The 19,075-nt window shown below is 44.9% G+C and overlaps 1 protein-coding gene and 1 pseudogene across 1 annotated transcript; both read right to left on the reverse strand.

Annotated features, from left to right (window-relative positions):
* Positions 1 to 452: 452 nt before the first annotated feature.
* LOC125518094 lies at positions 453 to 17,765 on the reverse strand (annotated as a pseudogene).
* LOC125519865 (disease resistance protein Pik-2-like) lies at positions 7,632 to 13,531 on the reverse strand. Its single transcript, XM_048684643.1, has 3 exons — positions 12,420 to 13,531; positions 11,384 to 12,118; positions 7,632 to 10,795 (listed from the first exon to the last, which is right to left on the reverse strand). Exons 1-3 carry the CDS (start codon positions 13,482 to 13,484, stop codon positions 8,837 to 8,839), a joined length of 3,759 nt encoding a protein of 1,252 aa, XP_048540600.1. The 5' UTR covers positions 13,485 to 13,531; the 3' UTR covers positions 7,632 to 8,836.
* Positions 17,766 to 19,075: the final 1,310 nt, after the last annotated feature.

Below are 19,075 nucleotides of genomic sequence, written 5' to 3' on the forward strand. Positions count from 1 at the left end.
CTAACTTGGTGGCAAAACTGCTCTATCAGAACAAGTTCACAGAAAAGCATACCTGAAACTTGCAAATGCGAAGAGGATCCCGGCGACCATGAAATCCTGATTACAACGACCATCTAGCTTTGTTAGAACATGAAGGATTAAATCAGGTTAAGTCTAAGTACAGTAGGGCGTATCTATTTCCTGGTTTTTGCAACTGTCGTTGGTACCTTTTATCAGCTGGTCTCTCCAATCTCTAGTCGTATTCATCCTTCAGATTGTCATTCGATTGCTGTTTCCGTGTTCTGCTTCCTATCAACACTGGAATCATGACCCACCAATTGCGTGTTGATCGTAGGATTTCTTGGATGATTACTAACGCCTGTCCTTGATCCATAATCCAGACCAGCAGTTAGACCCCCAAATTCCGCTGAGATCTCTTAAGTCTTGAGTATGGAATAATGGGGCCAAGGTTTTCATCTCATCAGGGCAGAGCTGCGAAACTCATCATTGTCCACACTGAATGCCCTTAGAAGCGCGTCCTGCAGGTCATGGAACCTCCGCTTCCTCTCGGTGGATCCGAGGGAAGCCAGCTCAGGTTCCTGTTCCTCATCCCTTATCTTGTCCAGCATATTTGAGCAGCGCGGGAAGAAGCACTTTCTGAGTTTGACTGGTATAAACATTCAGCTTGCAATTAGTCCAGATCCATAGACTCAGTAAAATATGATTTAGAACTGAATCCCAAACAAACTTAATGCGCAAGTGCACAACTCACTGCACGTCACCCTTCACAAAGGTGCAAGACTAATCATTAGCAATTCAACACCCCCCCGATTAGCATTTTGTATGATCATTATAGACAAGTGCACTTATTTGGTCTACATATCTTGTCTTTCAACAACTGAAAAAAGTACACGGCCGAACGATACAAGGTGGAGGGGCATCCCTCTTACAAAGCCGATCGTAGGATAACTGGATCACGCAGAACACATGCGACTACAGAAACGAAAGAACACATAGGAGGAAATGAGCACAGAACTACAGAACCGGAAGATCACATATCTTGTCTTCACCCTTCAGTTCTTTAGATCATAATGGATTACCATTCCTAATGAGCACGAAAGAGCCCCAACCGTCCATCATTCACAAATTGATGTCAAGCCAAGAATTATGGTCTTCCATTTGATGCAAAGATTGTGTAGGCCTTTCAAGGCACTTGACAGCGGACCTATTAACAGGAGGACACAGATAAGATCTTATGTTTCAACTTCCTCTACACAAGCTTTCATATTAAGAATGTTACAACAGCTTAGCTAAACAAATGTATTGTTAGATTGAAAATATAAATATTACTACCTCCGTCCCAAATTATAAGACGTTTTTGGTAGGCTTTTTACAAAGGAAGTATATAAGAACCCTGGTTATACAAAGGCAAGCTGTGCCTTACCTGTTTTGGAGAGGGCTCTCATCAGAGCCAAGTGTTCATCACTAATTTTGAAAGGAGTTTCATTTAGACCAATGGCTGCAACTTGTATCTCCGGGGGTAGATTTGCACTAGAACCAAGGGATAAATTCCAATGTACCATCCACTTGAGCAACGTCGGTTTCTATTCTTGCCTCAACTGGAAACATTATCCTCGTCAAAGCGAACTACATATCATGAAAATAATTTAGTGCAAACACAACTCCCAAGTGAAGAAAAAATAGCACACTGGCCAGTTGCAACTCGACAACAATTATCATCATATGGTAGACACACAAGTCATCTGCAGCGAAGTCAGAACAATCAAAATACAAATTCCAAATAAGAGTATGGAAAGGCAACGATTTAATTAAGGCCCCGTCTCAAATTTCTAGCTTGTACATTTGCACGCGTTGATGACTATTTAACTAAAAAACCCCCCCCCCCCCACCCCATCTAAGTACTACTCCCTCCGTCCCATAATATAAGAACATTGTTCAAACTGTTTTAGCTTGAAAAACTTTGCCATGAGTTTTGAGAGTGTAGGTTTATTTCCACGTCTACATCAAACTGAGTTAGGATTAGGAATGAATCTTGATTCTTGAACCTAAGTGGTTGTTGCACCCTAGTAGGTATCTCCAAATAACTAAAACATATCCTAGAGCCCTTCAAAAACCTTACCAACTTATTGAGTACCATATACTCAACACAAACGTAATGATTAGCACTATTTTGTAAAAGCATTGAAATTAAATATTTTTTGCTGAAGTCATATGATAGGGTTCTATCCTGTCGGTACTCTTGTTGTATAATAGGAAAGCTAGAGGTCTTATGTGTAAAAGTGAAGCTCTGTAAATATCTGTACTGAGGATGAATGGATGAGGTTGCCCCGACCAGAAATTCCAGTGTCTTCCCCTTCTCTCACCTTCGACTCCTCTCTGATTAGGTGTGTGTTCCACAACATGGCATCAGAGCAGGGTGGCTTGGGGGCCTAATTTGCGGTGGTGGAGAGCTGAATCGGGGCTGGGTTGGTCGGCTGTGGTGGAGGAGTGTGACTGGCGGCAGTTGAGGCGCAGCGCTGGTCAGCAAGGGCGCGTTGGACGTCAACAGGCAACGAGGTTCAGCCGCTGCGGTGACTCGATTTGAGCATTCCCTTCGTTGCTGGAGCTGAACAGGTCAGGCATTTGGGTACTCAGTCTGAGGTGTGTGTGCTGGGTGTGGAGGAACTGAAGGTATGGCAGGCAATGGAAATGCCCCAGCAGGAGTCACAGCGGGGGAGCTTGCTGCTGTTTTGCAGGCGATGGATGAGAAGTATCGGGTGTTGTTTGATGCAATTAACAAGCAAGCAGGGAACTCAAGATCAGAAGTGGAGATAAAAGAAGAGGTGCATCCTTTGCAAATGCCCCATGTAAAATTAGAAGGGCCTGAGAGTTATGTGAGTTGGGCAGAGCATACAGAGACCATTTTGGTCTCTAGGAAGCTTGAAGGTTATATTTTAGGCATGGTGGAGAAGCCTGCAGATGAGAGTTCCAAAGAAGGCCAGAAGTGGAAGGCGACAAATGCACTTGTGAGGGCCTGGTTATTGAGCTCAGTATCACCTCAGATCGCTAAGCAAATTGAAAGGATTAAAGAAGCTTCTGAAATCTGGAGATTATTGAAAGGGACATTCTCAGGAGTAGGAAATGAAATGCTTGCTTGCAAGATTCAGAAGGAGTTGCAGGACCTGAGTCAAGGCGAGAAGACAGTGGTTGACTATGTTTCTGAGCTGAAACGACTTTGGAGCGATTTGGATTATTATGATCCAATTGAGATGGAGTGTGGCAAGTGCATTGAAAAATACAATAAATGGACCGAGAGGAGGCATGTTAGGGATTTTCTAAATGGACTTAATTCTAAGTTTGAAAACAGAAGGGCTGCATTGTATGGTAGTGGGAAACTACCTAACCTGGAGCAAGCAATATCTGCAATTATTAGTGAGGAAACTCGGTTGAAGCTGGAGGCTACAGGATCGTCTACACAAGGCGTCGCACAGAGGCGCTCAGCCTTCCTTGCTACAGAAGGGGCAAATTTTCAAAGATCAGGAGCAAGTATATATGAGAAGAAATGTTTTGAATGTGGCCAGCCAGGACACTTGCGAGTCTCTTGTCCTGAATTAGTTGGAGCAGGCCGGGGTAGAGGACAAGAGTGGCGTGGCAGGGGTCGTGGATGTGTATTTGATGGACGTGGAGGTAACCGGGGGCGTGGTGTGCGACCTACAGGCAGGGCAAATATCTCATCAGTTATTGAAGAAGCCCCACAAACTATGAAAGTGGAGATGTCAGTCGATGACTGGGAGAGGTGGAGCAAATTTAAGGGAATGTGTTTGGAGGATAAGCAATCTATCGAGGCTTCTACTGCATCCACTTCTGCTGCATCTGCCAACTTTGGTGGTAAAAATTCTTGCACTATGAATTATGAAGTTGCTTATATACCATGGTTAATTGACTCTGGGGCTTCTAGACATATGGCTGGTTCTTATAGAAATTTTATTGACTATGCTCCTGATTTAAAAAGGCAAAGTGTCAAATTGGCTGATGGCTCCTCTCAAACTGTTCTGGGGTTAGGAACAGTCAAGTGTGGATCTAATATGCATCTTTCATCTGTTCTGCATGTTCCCTCGTTCCCAATTAATCTGCCATCCATTAGTTGCATTACAAACGAGATTAATTGTGTTGCTATCTTCTTCCCATCATGGTGCTTATTTCAGGAACTTGGGACTGGAAGAAGGCTTGGGACAAGGAGCATGCGTGATGGCATGTACTACTTAGATGATAACATGTCACCTACTGTTGCTGCTGTGTTGTCTCACTCTCCACTGGAGGAATTTCTTCTTCATCATCGCAGGCTAGGACATACGTCTTTTGTCATTTTGGGTCAGCTTTATCCAAACCTGTATAATAAAATTAGCAAAGAGGATCTAGTATGTGATGCGTGCCACTATGGGAGACAGACTAGGAGTACTTATGTATCTTCTGATAATAGGAGTACTGTACCGCTTCAGACCATCCACTCAGATGTATGGGGTCCTAGCGGAGTATTATCTCTTAATGGATATCGCTCTTTTGTCACATTCATTGACTGCTGCACTAGGACTACTTGGGTCTATGTGTTGAAAAACAAGAGTGATGTATTTGAATGTTTTAGGGATTTTCATAATTTAATCATGACCCAATATAATGCATGCGTGAAAGTACGCCGTACTGATAATGGCACGGAATATGTGAATAAGGAGTTTGACGAATATTTATCAAGCTTTGGAATTATTCATCAAACTACTTGTCCTGGTACCTCTGAACAGAATGGCTTGGCTGAGAGAAAAAATAGGCATCTCTTAGAGATTACACGGTGTATCATGATGGCCATGAATGTTCCAAATTTTTTGTGGAGTGAGGTAGTAATGACTGCTGCATACTTGATGAACATAATGCCATCTAGAGTTCTTGGTTACAAAACTCCAATAGCGTGTCTGACTGGTAGGACTACATATGTGGTTCCACCAAAGGTGTTCGGGTGTGTGTGTTTTGTGAAAGATTACAGGCCATCTGTTGGAAAGTTAGATCCAAGGGCTGTGAAGTGTGTGTTTGTGGGGTATTCTGGGAAGCAGAAAGGCTATAAGTGTTGGTGTCCATCAGAAAAACGAATGTTTGTGAGCATGGATGTAATCTTCAGGGAACAAGTACCATTTTATGGGGAACCTGATGATTTAACCGATGTCTTTCCTGATCTGTTTTCTAGTGATGTTTCAGATCTGGACAACGGGACAGGGGGAGAAAAAGAAGGAGAAGAGAGCAATTCTACACCATCAAGAGAAATGGTGGTTGGAGTAATACCATTGGAAGACAGAAATGATAATATAGATGTGGATCTTATAGAAGGAGAACCAGGGCGAACTATGCAAGGGGAGAGACAAAATACATCAACTGAAGTTATGCGGTGGGCAAGACTGAATGAAGAACAAAATCTGCGGGTGTATACACGGAGACATCAAACTGAGGAAGAACATGTGCAGGGGGAGAAAATTAGTCCAGCGGAGGATGATTCAGAAGCTCAAGTTCAATCCGACGGGCATGATTCCAGTTCACAACCATCAGCTTCATCTCATACTCCACTACCGGTCTCCACAAGCGATGGTATACCTCCTCTTGCTTATGATGACTTAAATGTTCCCATTGCCCTTAGAAATCAGCCTCGCACTATTGCTGGAAAATTGCCCTCTAAATTAGCCCCATATGATGTCTCTAATTATGTTACATACAGTTCTATTGGGCCTTTGTATAAGTCATTTATAGCTTCCTTGCATTCAACTTTACCTATACCACGTGACTGGCAGGAAGCGAAGCAATACCCAGAATGGAGGGCGGCAATGTTAGAGGAAATGGCAGCACTTGATAAGAACCAAACATGGGTACTTACTTCTCTCCCTGTAGATAAGAAAGTTGTGGGTTGTAAATGGGTATTTACAGTTAAACAAACTCCAGATGGTAAGGTGGAAAGATATAAGGCTAGGCTACTTGCAAAAGGGTATAGTCAAACTTACGGAGTGGATTATGATGAAACGTTTGCTCCAGCGGCGAAATTGAGTACTGTCAGGACTTTAATCTCGATAGCTGCAAATCAGAAGTGGAAATTGTTCCAAATGGATGTTAAAAATGCTTTTCTCCATGGAGATCTGCAAGAGGAGGTTTATATGGAAATTCCTCCCGGGTTTAGAAGCCGGGAAACAGAGGGTAAAGTGTGTCGGTTAACAAAGTCTCTGTATGGACTAAAACAGTCTCCTAGGGCATGGTTCGGAAGGTTTCGAAAGGAAATATGTTCCATGGGTTATCGGCAAAGCAATGCAGATCATACCCTATTCTTTAAATGCCAGCGCAATTACATTACTATACTTCTTGTTTATGTAGATGACATTGTGATTACAGGTAACAATGAGGTGGAGATATCTCAGTTGAAGAAGATGTTAGCAAAGTCGTTTGAAGTCAAGGATATGGGATATCTCCACTACTTCTTGGGAATCGAAGTTGCATATGGCCCAAAAGGTATTTATCTCTCACAAAGAAAATATGTGCTTGATTTACTTGAGGAGACAGGGATGTTAGGATGCAAACCTGCAGTCACACCAATAGAACAGAATCATCGGATCTCTACAGATGGTGGTGATCCCGTTGATAGGTACCAATACCAAAGGCTAGCTGGGCGGTTAATCTATCTGTCACATACGAGACCAGATATAGCATATGCTGTTAGTATTGTAAGCAGATACATGCATGACCCTAGAACTAGCCACTTAGATGCTGCGAATAGAATTCTAAGATACTTAAAGAGTTGTCCTGGGAAGGGAATCCTGTTCACTAATCATGGACATCTGAGAATCGAGGGGTACACAGATGCAGACTTGGCTGGATGCTTAGATGATAGGCGTTCAACTTCAGGCTACTGCATGTTTGTCGGAGGAAATTTGGTTAGTTGGAGAAGTAAGAAGCAGAGTGTGGTAGCTCGCTCGACAGCGGAAGCGGAGTTTAGGTCAATGGCTTCAGGGTTGTGTGAACTGATGTGGCTAAAAACATTGCTAACGGAGTTGCAGTTGTGCAGTGGTGCACCTATTCAGGTATATTGTGATAATCAGGCCACAATTAACATAGTCATAGTGAACAACCCTGTTTATCATGATAGAACTAAACATATTGAGATAGATAGGCACTTTATCCGGGAGAAATTAGATGAAAGGTTATTCCAAATTAGTTATGTTAGGTCAGTAGATCAGCTTGCAGATGTATTAACAAAAGGGATAGGTGTTGTATCATTTATGAGGATTTGTAACAAGATGGGGCTTATTGACATCTTCGCCCCATCTTGAGGGGGAGTGTCGGTACTCTTGTTGTATAATAGGAAAGCTAGAGGTCTTATGTGTAAACTCTGTAAATATCTGTACTGAGGATGAATGGATGAGGTTGCCCCGACCAGAAATTCCAGTGTCTTCCCCTTCTCTCACCTTCGACTCCTCTCTGATTAGGTGTGTGTTCCACAACATATCCCATTTGACTCAAATGTAGCATTGAAATGTCTGAGCAATACACATCCCAGCAAGCATAATAAACGTCTGATATGAAGAAATTATGGCGACAGAGAAGGAGAGGAAGAGGCAGACCTGGAAGAGGTTGATGAGATCGGCGACCTGGAAGGTGGATGCGGCAAAGATGACCTGCACCATGAACGAGATGGCGAGGTGGCAGCCAATGTGGGCGCAGCCGTCCACATCGACGCAGACGCATTCCGACTTGGGAAGGTGGTGGAGCGTCTCCATATCCGCGTCCCCGGCAGCTGCGACACCCTCCATCGAGACACTTTCGCAGTGCGAGAAGGCTGTGGTGACGTGGCTAGTTGGAGTCTCCATTGGCATTGCAGTGGCCATTCACTACTCGAGAGCCGAGTTGGTGGGAAGGCTCTGTTTTGTGCTTTCATCACCATAGGAAGTAGAAGTCACAAAATGCGTGGACTGTAGGATTTCTCAGACGATTACAAATGACGGTCTTCACGGCATACTCTATAAGAGCAGCTACACCCCTAAATTTTACAGAGATATCTCTTTAAGGCCTGGCATACGGTCGATTCGCATAAGTTGGTATTGGTCCATTTTTTTTCGAAAGGGGGGGCTCCCCAGTCTCTGCATCAGAGTGATGCATACGGCCATCTTATTAACCAAATAAATAAAAGGGCCAACAAGGTTCCAAAGTCTCCAACTGAGTATTGGTCCATTTGGGGCATGGTATTGAAACCTAGCTTGAGCTTCAGTATATTAGGCATTGCACCCGCCTCAAATTTTAGCCACGCTATACCACTCGTGTACCTCAACTTGAAGTACTTGAGAACTGAGAACTCGTCCGTCGTGTAAAAAACGATCCTTTCACCGGGTGCCCATCGCACATACAGCGACAGACGACCAGTGAGGATAGGCAACCATCTGAGGGTATCAACACAATTCATCTGCAGTTCCATCACTGCATCTTCAAAATGCATGGGTTACCAAGTTCTTTAACCCACTTAGGAATTTGGGAAAATATGACGCACCTGTGCGGCAAGCATTCAAATCTCCGGAGAAGGCGGAGAGGTTCCAAGTCATCCCAGGAAATGATTGCTTTTGAGGCGCCAGGAACCATGAGACAGTACTATAGTTTTCAGGGTACCATGTCCTCTGATGAAATGAGCCAGAGCTTCCAAGCCCAGAAATGAAGCAGTACACGACATGTTAAGATGAAGATCCGGCAGGTACTTCAGCTTGCCAAGGCTCCACAGACTGATGACAGAGTCAGTCATGCTGCCAATCCAATCCAGCAGATTTGTGTCAACAGGAAGGGTCAGGTGCTACATCAGCTTCAAACTAACGTTCTTGAGATTTTGATGCTCCGCGTATTGGTTCTGTAAGTGTATCTTCATCTCACTGATGTCATGACCAATCATACGAATTTCCTTGAGGTTCCTGAGAAACTGTAGCCCCATCATCCCCAGGTATATGTCAGTTTGTAGCAGCTCGAGCTTAGGCATTGCATCTTTTTCAAATGTCAACAAGTTGAGCTCTCTTAACCCAGAAAGCTCCAGCACCAAGAGGCTCGGGAAAGATGAGCCTAAAAAATCCAGCTGATTCATTTCAGTTGCCCAGGTGCTCAGTCTTAAAACTGCGAGATTTGGTAGATCCCCGAGGGTTTGTATGTCAACAGCTTCGTCCAAACTGCTGTACTTGAGATCCAACTTTGATAGACTCTGTAGGTGGTGCATCCAATGCGGTACTCTGTCTAGGCGGCCGACCAACTTGAGGCTCTCCAGGTGTTTTGGTGGCAACAAATCGCCACCCAAACAACCATCTATATCATCGCCAAGCACTGTCAAATAACAAAGTTGGTTGTGAGCAGCAATGGCAGACCAAAACTTTTTCCTGTTTCCCTTGTTGATACCAGTCACACCTAGCTTACGCAGCTGGGTGAGGGCACTGAGCTCCTTTAGGACCTTTTCCTTCCCCCTTGAAACATTGACAACACCCAGTGTTTGCAGGGACATCAATTTTCCAGTCCCTTTTGGAGCTTTAACACCAACCATATCTTTGTGCAAACACGCCCAAAGAGACTGGTGCAGGTTGAATATATCGTGCATGTTCAGACCAAGTTCTGAACGTTGTGCACTCCAAAATGATTCAAAAAGAGACTGCAAAATCTTGGCCCGTGCAAGACACATGCTTCCCTGGCATTGCAAATATCTCCAGCTACATATATTTCCTCCAAGGTGCCAGAACAATAACAAGGGACCATGATGTGCATTATGCATCCAGTAACTCTCAAAAAACATGTCATTCTCCTTTTCTGTACTAATAAAACGACCAGTTGTATGGAGGTGCTGTAGCTTGCGAAGCTTGGTGATAGGTGTTGGCAGTTCTAATATACGCGTGCCTTTGATATCCAGTGTTTGTAGGTGGCTCAAATTCCCAATAGAATTAGGCAGGTACCAAATATAGACACAATTTCGTATAGAGAGGTATCTGAGGTGACGGAGCTGCCCAATTTTGTCAAGATGGTGATTTCTGAGACGTAATGTGTCGTCCAAGTCGAGCACTCGGAGGAACCTCATCTTTTCAGAGATAAAATACGGTCTCCACTCTCCATACACGGTCAGTGATCGCACGTGCGACAAGTCCAGCATACTATCAAACACATCTTTATCTCTTCTCCAGTTGCTACTAATGGCAAGATGACGTATTGGACCTTGTGTACTACTCAAACAACATCCTTCCTCAAGTGTGAAAGCAAAATTTTCCTCCTTAGCCTTCGAGATGCATATTTCACGAATGATATCATGAAGTTGACAAGAATCAATTTTCCCACTATGATGGTTTACACCTTCTCCTGGCAGAATCATACTCCTGTCTAAAAGCTCATCAAAGTAGTTGTCACCCACTTCTTCTGCTGTCATGCCCTGCATCTCCTTGCAATAACCCTCTGCGATCCATCGCCTCACCAAACGTTTGCGCTTAATTATGCAGTCTTCCGGGAATATGGACATGTACAAGAAACATGACTTGAGGTGGTAGGGTAAGCCATCATAGCTCCTCATAAGTACCGTCTTTATAGTCCTAAGCTCTGGATTTATCTCCAACTCAGCACTAATGCGGTAATGCATCTTCCTCCATTCAATAGCAGTTTTAGGCTTAGTGGCTAGGAATCCACCTATAGTTGATATTGCAAGGGGAAGACCATTACACTTCTTTAAGATAAGTCTTGCCTGTTCTTCCATATCAAGGACCAAATCAACCTTTCCTCTCTTGTCCTTAAACACCTGCCACAGATACATTTAAAGATTTGTAAGTTTGGATTAAAGAATTAACTGTTTGAGGGGAAATAATGCATTTTTCAACCTCGCTTCAGTTTGTGGCTTCTGAAAGAAGACCTGCCCCTAATAAGCTCAATTTATGCTTGTTAAACTGTGCTATTACGTGCTTTTTTCAACGCTGTTGTAGACAAGAACTGGAAGACTGTCTATTGCATGCTCTTCTTTATCAATACTTTTAAATGCAGATAACACTGATTGACTATGGTTGCCCTCTCACATTTCACCCTTTTTCTTCCACAACAAAAGCACGTGCGTATTTGCTTATTGTAAATATAAGCAGATAGCCAACCACTAAGTAATACTGTAGGATATATCAGAACCCACCTCGACGTAAAATGGAGTTATGGAGCGTAATTCTAGTAATCTCAATCTTATGTCTCAATGCAAATGGTAAACGAATGATCAGGAATGTGTTTGAGACATCTCAAAAAGATCTTAATAATATTGTCGGATGGCAAACTCATGCAAAAGAATACCGCCAAAAGAAAACTCGTGCATAAGGAAAGAAAAGACATCAGATTTTTAAGAAAGTACCTTCTTTTTGAAGAGATCAAGTGCAGCCGCATCTTTCAGACCTTCAAGACGATACATGTTGGTGTCTTCTCTTGAACAATGTTTGGCAACAGTTTTCTCCCTTGTGGTGACTATGACCATTCCGGCATTTTTCAAGCAACCTCTGACCAAATCCCATTCTGCAGTGGTTGATATATCATCAAGAACAATGAGGAACTCTTTATTTAGAACGCGATGTAATTCTTTCACTAGATCGTGAAGTCCCATTGATGCCATGTCCTTTTGTTTTCCTGCTCCATACGGATCTTCTAGCACATCACTCGGTAGTTGCAAAGCTAAACTTCTGATGAGCACTTCTGGGTTGAACGGGCGCAGTGCAGTGACCCAAGCACGCTTCCAGCCACCAAGTTGTTGGCTTCGGTACGTGTTTCGAACGAGAGTGGTCTTCCCAAGACCTCCCATTCCCCACACTGAGATCACCTTAGTTTCTTGATTTTGTTCTGGTCCACCAACTAAATTGGTAAAATAATCTTGCTCTGCTTCCCGCCCAAAGAACACTTCCTCAATCAGTGTGTTTGTGATGCTGCGATCAAACATCTTTACCGGAGCAGAATCATTAACTGTTTCTCCAGCGGCACTCTTTTGCCATTGACTTTCCTCATCTATTTCACTTGTGGACTTTGCTTGGTTGTTTTCAGTGGCGATAACTTTTCCCGTGCCTGAACCGGTCTCTGCAACATCTGATGCAGACGTAACCTACAGATAAAGCAGATCTATGAAGTGTGATATATCAGTGATAAATGTTTTGGTACTAAGCTTATTGACCTTAGCATCTGCCCAACTACTCGAACATTTATTAGGACCCACTTTAAGCAATTTCTCCATCTTTTAGCCTCTACTAAGCACCTTTGGATTCAGATGTGCATCGTGCAGTGCACCTTAACATAAAGATATGTCTAATTTATGAGGATCACTGAGCAGCTATACAAGCAACCATTTTGCATAAAACATGAATTGATAAGAAAGAGTGTATACTAGTCACTTGATGAAGTATTACCTCCTGGTGGAACAGATAAAGTGCTTGATCTGATGACAGCTGCTTAAGCTCTGTTACTTGGAGGTCCGGGCACAAACTCGCAATTTCTGCTTGGCGCGCTGAGAGTATGATTCTGTTACCTCTCCTATTTCTTGGGAAGAAACTATTGATGCAATCCCATTCGACAATAGTGGATAAGTCATCAATCACAACCAGATATCGGTTGTGACTAACTTGAGCATTGAACACACGAATCAAATCACTTTGTCCCATATTCTCCATCTTCATCAGGACATTACCCCCTACAGTTGCTCCTTCTTGTAACTTTCCGATTTCCTCTGGAGAATTTTCATAGAACTGCCTCACAAGGCTGTGAAGGAAATCTTTCGGGTCGAAAGGATGCATCAGCCTAACCCAAGCACGGCATCCAAACTTGTCAAACACTTGTTTGTTCTCATAGACCTTCCTGATCTCGTTTGTTTTGCCAAGATCACCTCCGGTTCCCCACACAGCGATGACGCCGAGATCCTCCTGTCCGCAGGTGACCAGCTGATGGAGATCCACCTTGGGTTTTCCCTCCTCAATGGCGGCAAGCCTTGCTTCGTTGATGCCAAACATTGCCGTGCAGGCAAGGTTGGCCTGCTCTTCTGCAGCGGCAGCAGGCTTGCAGCCAGACAAACCTTCCTTGATGAGGCGGTACCGCAGGTTTCTGTTGCTGACGTCCTCAACCTTTGCCCTTAGATCCCTCACTTCCATGGCGATGTGGCGTCGATCACATAGCTCACGGGGGATGCATCCCCAGATCGGCTTCTTCTCCGTGTGGAGGCCGAAATCCATGAGGTTGTCCTCCACCTTGTAGGCCAGGTTGCGGACCTGCTGCACCCAGGTAATGAGTACCTTGTGTTGCCCTTGCTCCTCGTCGGCCGTCATCAGGAATGACTGCATCATCTGCAGTTCATCCGTGATAAAGGTCACATCACGCTCGACGCCGAGCTGCAAGGCGATCTCCTCCGTGGCCTTGGACTTGGCATAGCCCAGTGCTCCATTCAGCACGGCCTTGCCCACGCTCACCGCCGTTGCTTCCATGCTTTTCTATCCCCTCTCGACTATGAGTGGACTGTGAAGGAGGCAAATGCTTCTTCCTAGTCTGAAGTTCTGAACTGAAGAGCAGGCAGCAGATGGTGGCTTCACAGGAGAGCCCGGCTGTAAGGTCCCTAATAAAAAAAAACTGATTTTGGGCAGATGTGGATGCAGATCTGAATCAAGCAACCTGATTATTTAACTGTTAAGCAAGAATTAGCTATAAGAAGAATTGGGGATTGATTGAGGTCCTAGTAATTAATTAAGGGAGCCTGCACCTGCACATCTGAACGTGATAGACATTGACAAACTGTAAAATGACATCAAGTTGGCTGTGCTTTAGCTAGCTCTATGAGAATATTTGGGAATGGATCCAAAACTCATCGGTCGGTGGACCCTTTGTTCAAACTCCATATATATTTCGCAACTGGGATCATAAACAATAGTGCAGCAACTAAATAGGATAGAAGACAATCAATCATACTCCCTCCGTTCGGAATTACTTGTCTCGGAAATGGATGTATCTAGATTCTAGATACATCCATTTCTGCGACATGTAATTCCGAACGGAGGGAGTAGGTTGCTTCACAACTGAATGAGCATAGCATATACCAGGATAGAACACAATCAATTTACTTCACGTCGATTTCACATATGCTTGCTTTCATGAAAAGTATTCGAGAAACGGAAGGACATTCTTTCTGAATAATAACGAATCAAAGGATCGAACTGGCCGCTCCCTGCCAAGCGCCAAGCTCCAGTTATGAATTCTTTTGTTTGATATACTACTAGTTGCTAGCTGTGGTGGTCCAGCAATGAATCCAAAACTAAATGAAGTCTGTCTTAATACAGGCAGTCAGTCAGGAGTATACTAACGAGAGAGGATGGGGATGCCTCGCTCACCTTTGTCTGAGCCTGAGCTGTGTGCGGGCTGTGTTTGTTTGTCTCTTAGCTGTGTGCGATGCGAACGTCCTCTGACTGCAGACCTGAATCGATTTGCCGGTGAAGAACACAACCCGATCCGTAGGTGAAAGTGAGAGAGGATCCGCTGCGACATTCCATCGAACAGCTGCCGTGCGCGGCGGTGTGTGGTCGACCGGGGGAGCTGACACCAGGTCCAGGTCAGGTGAACCCCCGGCCGACGGCCGTCCCCGCGCGGGCGTACTCGACCGGCGACGGTGCATCATCACATAAAAAAAAAAGAAAAAAAATACTCCGATCCGACCCGGCGCGCCTGGCCCATTTACTCGATCCGACGGCTTCTTCTACCGTATTTTATAGGTGGCCTTTTCCTACGCTAGCTCCTATTTGACGCGTAGCTCGCTAGATAGAGACGAAAAAATGCCGAGAACCCAACTATAATAATACCTGAGAAAAAACTTTGCAATAAAAATGCCACAAAGAACTAGAAAATCATATGAAAAATAAGATATTGAAAAAAATATATAACAATTGCCGTGGATTAGCAGATAAAACTGCAATGTTATTCCGTTTTGAAACTACCACACACAAAAATACTGACAACAAAAGAAAAATGTCATGATAGAGGACGACTACCGAATTTTCATGGTCTACGTTAGAAAATGGATAAAAAATGCTGTGCTCCAACAAAATAAAGGTAAAATTGCCATGCTAAAAAAGTAAATTTGCCATGCTTTCAATTAAATTTTGAAATTGTTCAAAAAAATTTGACGTGGTCATTACACTAAAAATGCCATGATGGGCCATATCCTAAATTTGCCATGGTCGAATAAATAGTACTTTTTTTCCATTTTGAAACGAAATAAATTTGTCATGTCCTAAAAATGCGCATTTAGTGGCACAAATAATCTATAAGTTTGCCATGGTGTCCCAAAGTGGTGTAAAATTTCCATGATGCATATGTGATGCTTCCCGTGATGGTTAGAAGAAGCAACATTAAATGCAGAAAAATGTGTGAAAAGTTGCGAGGATTACAAAATTTAATGTCATTTTTTTTCCATGATGGCAAAAAAATGATGCAAAATCACCATTCTACATAAAAACCAATTTCCATGGTGCTCAAAATAAAAGAAAGTATCACCTAAATTGCCATGGTTGAAAAAAAGTGAAAATTGGCATGAGAAGAATATACTAAATTTGGCATGGTACATTAACGGTGTCCTGGCTAGGGCGCTCTCACCATGTCGACTCCCAGCTAGGTGGGCTGGGTAGAGGAACCCCTCCTCGGTTTCATCATAGGTCACTTTGGACGACCCATGACGATCTACAAGGAAAATCAAGAAGCCTTTATTCAAAATAAGGACTACTAATCTGTGGAGGACTCCTCTCCACACCGACCTATTCAACTAGGACTCTTGTAATCCTAGGCCTCCGGTAACTTATATAAACCAGAGCTGGGCTAGTCGATACCAACATCTTACACCATGACAACTCAGATCACCCGATCTAAACACACGACGATCTCGTGGTAGATCAACATGTACTTTATACTCCATCCCAAATCAATACAATGCAAGCAGGATGTAGGATTTTATCTTCTTGGAGAGCCCGAACCTGGGTAAAATCTCCGGTCTTGTTACCATCATATCTAGGTTACTAGCTCGGTCCCTACCCGAGATCTGCCGAAATTGACTCCGTCATTGGTGGATCATGCCCGCTAAGAAGTCATAGCGATACGATGGGGACCAAGTAGATCAAGGCTGACACAATCTTTCTGCCCGGTCAGTTCGTCTTCGGCGGGATCTTCTTCGTCGCCGAGTCAACTGGTCACCTCGGCCAAGTCGAGGACTACATCCCATGTCAGATCTTTCAGAGATTAATAGACGTCTTCATCGACATCATCTCCAATCTCAACCGAGATCATGGAAAAATTCGTCCATGGAGCTCGGGGGCTCAACGTCAACTTTGCCATTGCACTACGCACATAATTTTTTGGACAACAGATTCGTTTTCGCTGTCCTGCCTCGTCGAGCATCGTTTCAACGATTCCTTTGGTGGGATTATGCGGAGTTGAGTTTACAACTACCTTGTAAAATTTCATCGCCATCCAATAGTGGAATCTCCGACAGTCGCCGATATACCAAGACAGTGTCGGATCTGGATGAAATTCCGTGAGTTCAGGAGAATTACTCCAGTGGCCAACTCCGACATCTTTTGCAAGATCCGACCATTTTGGTCATGCAGAATTGTCATGTCGATAACCCTCAAAATTTGTGGTCGATCCGACAGTGCTATGCCTTACCTTTTTAGAGAGGGCTCTCGTCTGAGTCAAGTGTTCATCGCTCATTTTGAAAAGAGTTGTACTTAGATCAATGGCTGCAAGCTGTATCTTCAGATGTAGATTTGCACTAGAACCAAGGGTAAATTCCAATGTATCATCCACTTGAGCAACACCGGTTGCTATTCTTGCCTCAATTCCAAACATTATCCTCATCAAAGCAACTACATATCTTGAATATAATTTAGTGAAAACACAGCTCCCAAGAGAAGAAAAAATAGCACAATGGCAGGTTGTGCACATGGAGAACTTCACTTCACGTGCAAAATAGGAGTACTGCCATTTTGAAACCATAGCAAATAGAACATTTTGAACACCACACAATTTGTAGATGAATATTACCTCGGTTTTTGAGGTACAACAACCTTAAATGTTGAGATTCTCCAGCCATTGCAAGAGAAACCAATGCTTCTTCAAGTTGTGGACCCCTTCTTTCAGTTTGCTCTAGTATCTCTCAAGGCAGAACCTATATTTAGTATACCATCCTTCTTCAGTAATCCCTGTGTGTATTGTGAGTCTCTTCGATATTTGAACTGCTTTTTCTTCCATCAAATGTAAGATCAAAAGACCGAACACCTTTGACTAAAAGAGAGACAAAAGTTTTAGGATCTCTTCGCTTGGCAGCAATGTGAAGAATAGTATAACCTCCTTGATTTCTATGATTAACATGTGCAAGTGCGATGTCAAGAAGTTCTGTTGTGATCTTTGTTTCACAGTCTTCCTTGAGCAGCTTCTTCACTAGCTCCACATCAACATAATAAAGAGCATTGGCAATCCTTCTTACATGTTCATTAGGAAATCCCTTGTCTTTGGGTGAAGTTAACCCAAGAGTCAGCCAAGAATCTACAATTGGCTTCATAACATCTGGAGGCAATGCTTTCTCAAGAGTAATTATGTCAAGATTTGACGAGACTACCATCTCAAGGCATCTGTCAAGCAGTTTCATACAAGATTTATTGCACACGTTTGCAACAGATAATTAATATCAATGGAAGGTTCTCCACTTCAACATCATCAAGGACATCAAGGAGATTGTTTTCGACAAAGGGTGGATTTGATTAGCTCAAAATGGAGCATCGAGTGATACAAACACAGTGAGCACACGTCCGGCCTCAGCATAGTTAGGATGCACATATCCAACCAACGAAAAAAAACCCACACCGGCAACTAACAAAGTCAAACATGACCGAAGCTATGCCTTAGTCGAGCAAAAGGAAAAAAGAAACTCTAAAACGATCAAAACAGTGACCAACAATCTACAACAGCAACCGTACCCACATCAACCATCACTTGACGAGAGGTCCCCCGTGCCGCTCCCGCGAGCGGCCCGGGCGGAACCCTAGATCGCCGCCGCCGCTCCCTTCCTTCGCCTTCCTTCTCCCTCGTCGCCGCCAGGGGACGCCGCCGGGCAAAGCCCGCGCGTGCGTCGGCGGCGGCGGGGCTCCCTCCCTCCTCGCGAGGCTCCTGGGCGGCGCGGGACGGCCGGCCCTCGCGGCGGCGCTCGGCTCGGCGGCAGGTCGGGTCGCCGGTGGATCTGTGGGGCTCCCCTTTGGTGGTGCTGCGGTGATGGCGGTGGCGTGGTCTGCGTGGGGCGGCGAGGCGCGGGCTCCTCCTCCTCCCGATCTGATGGCGCCGCGGTGGCGCCAGCGCTCGGGCGTGCGGCGGGGTCCGCGAGGGTGGTCGGCGCGCGACGTCTCCCTCCCCGATCTGTTGGCTCCACGGTGGCGCCAGTGCTTGGGCGGCGGTTGGCGTCGACAAGCGGTGGCGGGCGCTGGGATCTCGGCGGCGCTCCGGCGTGTGCAGGCGGCGGCGGTCCCTGTGCGCGGTCGGCAGTTTCGTCTCTGACCCGGACGGCGCGGGGGATGGCGGCGGCCCGGCGTGGCCGGCGATCTGGATGCGGTGGTGCCGGTGGCTCACTGATCTGCCGGTACTCCAGGGTCTGCCTGGTGGTGCTAGTGGTGACGGCGGCCCGTGCACGAGAGTTGGAGTCCTTCGAACTGATCTGGGTGAAAACTTGCCTTCGACTTCTACTAAGGCCGACGGTGGTGGCGCTATCTGCGTCGTTCCCTTCTTGAAGGCATCGCCGTGGAGAAGTTCAAGGCCACTCTCTGCTACCTCCGGGGGAAACCCTAGCTCGGATGATCGGATGACGGCGGCGCTCTGGTGTCGTTCCTCCCTTGGGGGCGTCATTTTTTGAGGTACACACGTGATCGAGGGACCAGAGGACGGATTCTTTGGTGGAGCGATGCTTCATCCTACACACTGATGGCGACGGATCTTGACGGCGTGGCGTAGTGCAGATTCGGAGTTCGCTGTGGGAGGATGGACTCGCGCAGGA

The sequence above is a fragment of the Triticum urartu genome, chromosome 7, assembly GCF_003073215.2.
Source record: "Triticum urartu cultivar G1812 chromosome 7, Tu2.1, whole genome shotgun sequence".
NCBI classification, from domain to species: domain Eukaryota; kingdom Viridiplantae; phylum Streptophyta; class Magnoliopsida; order Poales; family Poaceae; genus Triticum; species Triticum urartu.